General features: G+C 67.4%; 1 protein-coding gene across 1 annotated transcript in view; it reads left to right on the forward strand.

The window, feature by feature from the left end:
* Positions 1-2,870, forward strand: part of DPP7 (dipeptidyl peptidase 7) — a 3,770-nt gene extending 900 nt beyond the window's left edge. Inside the window, 12 exon segments of the mRNA XM_077769251.1 lie at positions 15-188; positions 369-504; positions 577-658; positions 766-929; positions 1,057-1,117; positions 1,451-1,569; positions 1,650-1,806; positions 1,908-1,972; positions 2,319-2,389; positions 2,507-2,635; positions 2,637-2,667; positions 2,669-2,870. Coding sequence (XP_077625377.1) covers positions 15-188; positions 369-504; positions 577-658; positions 766-929; positions 1,057-1,117; positions 1,451-1,569; positions 1,650-1,806; positions 1,908-1,972; positions 2,319-2,389; positions 2,507-2,635; positions 2,637-2,667; positions 2,669-2,707 — 1,228 coding nt within the window. The 3' untranslated portion in view covers positions 2,708-2,870.
* The last annotated feature ends 450 nt before the right edge of the window (positions 2,871-3,320 follow it).

The raw sequence follows: 3,320 nt of genomic DNA on the forward strand, positions 1-3,320 counted from the left end.
TCAGTGTCCCGGCGCTGCCCGCAGCGGTACTACGGGAAGTCGCTCCCCTTCGGAGAGCGGTCCACACAGCGCGGGCACACGGAGTTGCTGACGGTGGAACAGGCCCTGGCTGACTTCGCGAGGCTGCTCAGCGCGCTGCGGCGAGACCTTGGGGCCCAGGACACCCCCGCCGTCGTGTTCGGTGGCAGGTGGGTTCTCGCCCGTCTCATTTCTCCCTGAGGCCCAAACGTGTGCTCGGCCTCAGGGCCAGAGTTTCCGGGGGGCCTAGAAGTCTCAGGTCTTCCTGGGGGCACCGTGGGCTCTGACGAGGGAGAGCGGAGGGGGTGCCGGGGAGGCCGTGGGCCCAGGCGCTCCTTGTCCCCCCGCAGCTACGGGGGGATGCTCAGCGCCTACATGAGGATCAAGTACCCGCACCTCGTGGCTGGGGCGCTGGCAGCCAGCGCGCCCGTCGTTGCTGTGGCCGGCCTCGGCGACTCCTACCGCTTCTTCCGGGACGTGTCGGCGGTGAGTGCGGGTTCCGGGGACGCGGGCCGGGCCAGGCTGTGGTGGCAGCAGCCACAACGCCTCTTTCTGCAGGACTTTGAGGGCCAGAGTCCCACGTGCGCCCAGGGCGTGCGGGACGCGTTCCGGCAGATCAAGGACTTGTTCGCACAGGGAGGTGAGGAGGACCCCCCGCACCCCAGGGAGCACCCCTTGCCTCGCTCCACGCCCCCATCCTCGCCCACAGCAGCCTCCAAAGGCCATCACCCTGCCCTCTCCCGGCAGCGTACGACACGGTCAGCCAGGAGTTCGGCACCTGCCAGCCACTCTCCAGCCAGGACCTGACCCAGCTCTTCGGGTTCGCCCGGAACGCCTTCACCGTGCTGGCCATGATGGACTACCCGTACCCCACCGACTTCATAGGGCACCTTCCTGCCAACCCGGTCAAGGCAAGGGGACGCCGGCTGGGACCTGGGGAAGGCAGCTGACGGGCCCAGCTGCCCTAGGGTGGACCAGGGAAGGGTGAGCTGGGGAGGGGGCTGGGCTGAAGGGGGGGTCTTTGGTTGGCATCCCTAGGTTGGCTGTGAGCGGCTCCTGAGTGAGACCGAGAGGATCAAGGGGCTCCGAGCGCTGGCTGGTGCGTCTGCCCCTTGGCCCTGGGCTTGGCGCCGAGCGTGGGGGGTGGACGTGGCTTGGGGGCAAGGGTCGTGTGGAGGCCAGGAGCACAGATGCCCCGGCGCAGCCCCTGGCCAAGCGGGGGGGAGGAGGGGCCAGGCCCTGCTCCATGGGGTCTCTGAAAAAGCTCCAGGGGAGAGAACGGCACACCCGGCCACAGCCTGGCCATTGTCAGTGGCCAGAGCAGCAGCTGAGAGCCCCGCCCCCAGGAAGCCCGCTCCTCACGGGGCACGTGGCCCCCTCTGGGGGGCAGGGTGCATGCACAGGCCCCCGGCCCAGCGCCCCTCTCCTGCAGGGCTGGTGTACAACTCCTCGGGCACGGTGCCCTGCTATGACCTCTATCTGCAGTACCAGGCCTGCGCGGACCCCACGGGCTGCGGCTCAGGCGCTGACGCCAGGGCCTGGGATTACCAGGTACGGGGCACCGCACGGAGGTGCCGGGGGCGGGGGCCCCGCCCTCCACCCCGGGCTGACCTGTGTTGGGCATCCCGCAGGCCTGCACCGAGATCAACCTGACGTTTTCTAGCAACAACGTGACCGACCTCTTCCCCGACCTGCCGTTCACCGAGGACCTCCGCCAGCAGTACTGCCTGGACAGGTGGGGCGTGTGGCCCCGGAAGGACTGGCTGCACACCAGCTTCGGGGCGGGAGGTGAGGCTCCCTCTGCCAAGCTGACCCTGCTCCCCCAATCCCCCGTGGCTCAGACCTGGGGAGCCATGCCCAGTTTCCACCCCCACGTCTGTCCCTTTCAGACCTCAAAGCTGCCAGCAACATCATCTTCTCCAACGGTGACCTGGACCCCTGGGCCGGGGGCGGGGTGAGTCACGGCCGGGGCCTCCTGTGCGGGGTCTCCCTGGGTTTACTAGACTCCGCCCAGGAACCAGCTCTGCCTTCGCCGACCTCCACACCGTGGCTCGGGCCACCTTCACTCTTGTTCCCACTTCACCCGCCTTCCCTTCTTTGTTTTTTCCTCTGCTTCTTAACGTGAACTGATATCTGATGTGTTCGTCTCCGTCTTTCCCTTTTAACGAGGCCGTTCAAGGCCAGGTAGTGTCTTTAAATCACGGCCTCAGCTGCGCCCCGTGGCCCTGGGCGGGCAGAGGCGGGGTCAGCCGTGGCCCAGAGCACAGCAAGCAGCTGACGGAATGTCCTTGCTGACACAGATCCGGAGCAACCTCAGCGCCTCCGTCCTTGCCGTCACCATCCAGGGGGGCGCTCACCACCTGGACCTCAGGTGCGGTCCGGCCCCTGCAGGGGAGCGGCGTGTGGTCACGGGCGCGGCCAGACGTGGGTGGAGGCGGGGTGAGGCTCGGGCCTGCTGTGTGGCTGAGGCCCCCGGCTTATTCCTCAGAGCGTCTCACCCAAAGGACCCCGAGTCTGTCCGGGAGGCTCGCAGGCTCGAGGCCAGGCTCATCGGCGAGTGGGTGCACACGGCCAGACGAGAACAGAGGCTGCAGCTGGCCCGGCGCGGGGGGCTTGGAGACTGAGGCGCGCTCTCCGACTTGGAGCCGGATCAGACTCGCTGGGGAGCAGCTCAGGGCTCTGGGGGTGAGGGGCTATGGCCGACAGAGGGGCCGGAGGAGCATCTGGTGGACTGGCTGTGTGCAGCGCAAAGCATGTAGTCTGCAGTCCTCGCGGGGGACAGAGCGTGCGTGACCTGTACACGGCTGCGGCCTCCCAAACCAGCCACGTGCTTAATAAAACCTAGCCCTCAACTCATGTGTGGTCTCAGGGCAAGAGGTGGGAGCCAGGGCTCTGGGGGGGCCCGCTGGGGGGCCCCACATGCTGACCAGGCCCCTGGGTCAAAGAGCAGCTGACAGCCAGAAGGGGGATGGAGCCCTGCACTCTGCTCCAGGCACAAAACACACGGGATTAGCGGCCAAGAGCAGAAGGGGACCCAAGAGCGGTCCCGGCCCCCAGAGGTGCTGGGGCAACAGGGAGCCTGTCCAAGAGCCAAGGTCCCGCCCAGCACTGGGAACCTTGGTCACCGCAGAGACAGAGGTTTCTAAGGGAAAGAGAACCTTCTGGAAAAGAGTATCCCGTAGAGAGAAGTTAGGCCTGACTGAAGGGGCAGGGTGCAGAGCAGGGCCTGAGTCGGTGCTCAGGGAGGGAGGCTGCAGGCGGTGCAGGGCCAGGTGCAGGGCGTCAGCGCCCAGGGGAGCGGG

The sequence above is a fragment of the Crocuta crocuta genome, unplaced genomic scaffold (assembly GCF_008692635.1).
Source record: "Crocuta crocuta isolate KB4526 unplaced genomic scaffold, BGI_CrCroc_1.0 scaffold5787, whole genome shotgun sequence".
Lineage (NCBI taxonomy): Eukaryota > Metazoa > Chordata > Mammalia > Carnivora > Hyaenidae > Crocuta > Crocuta crocuta.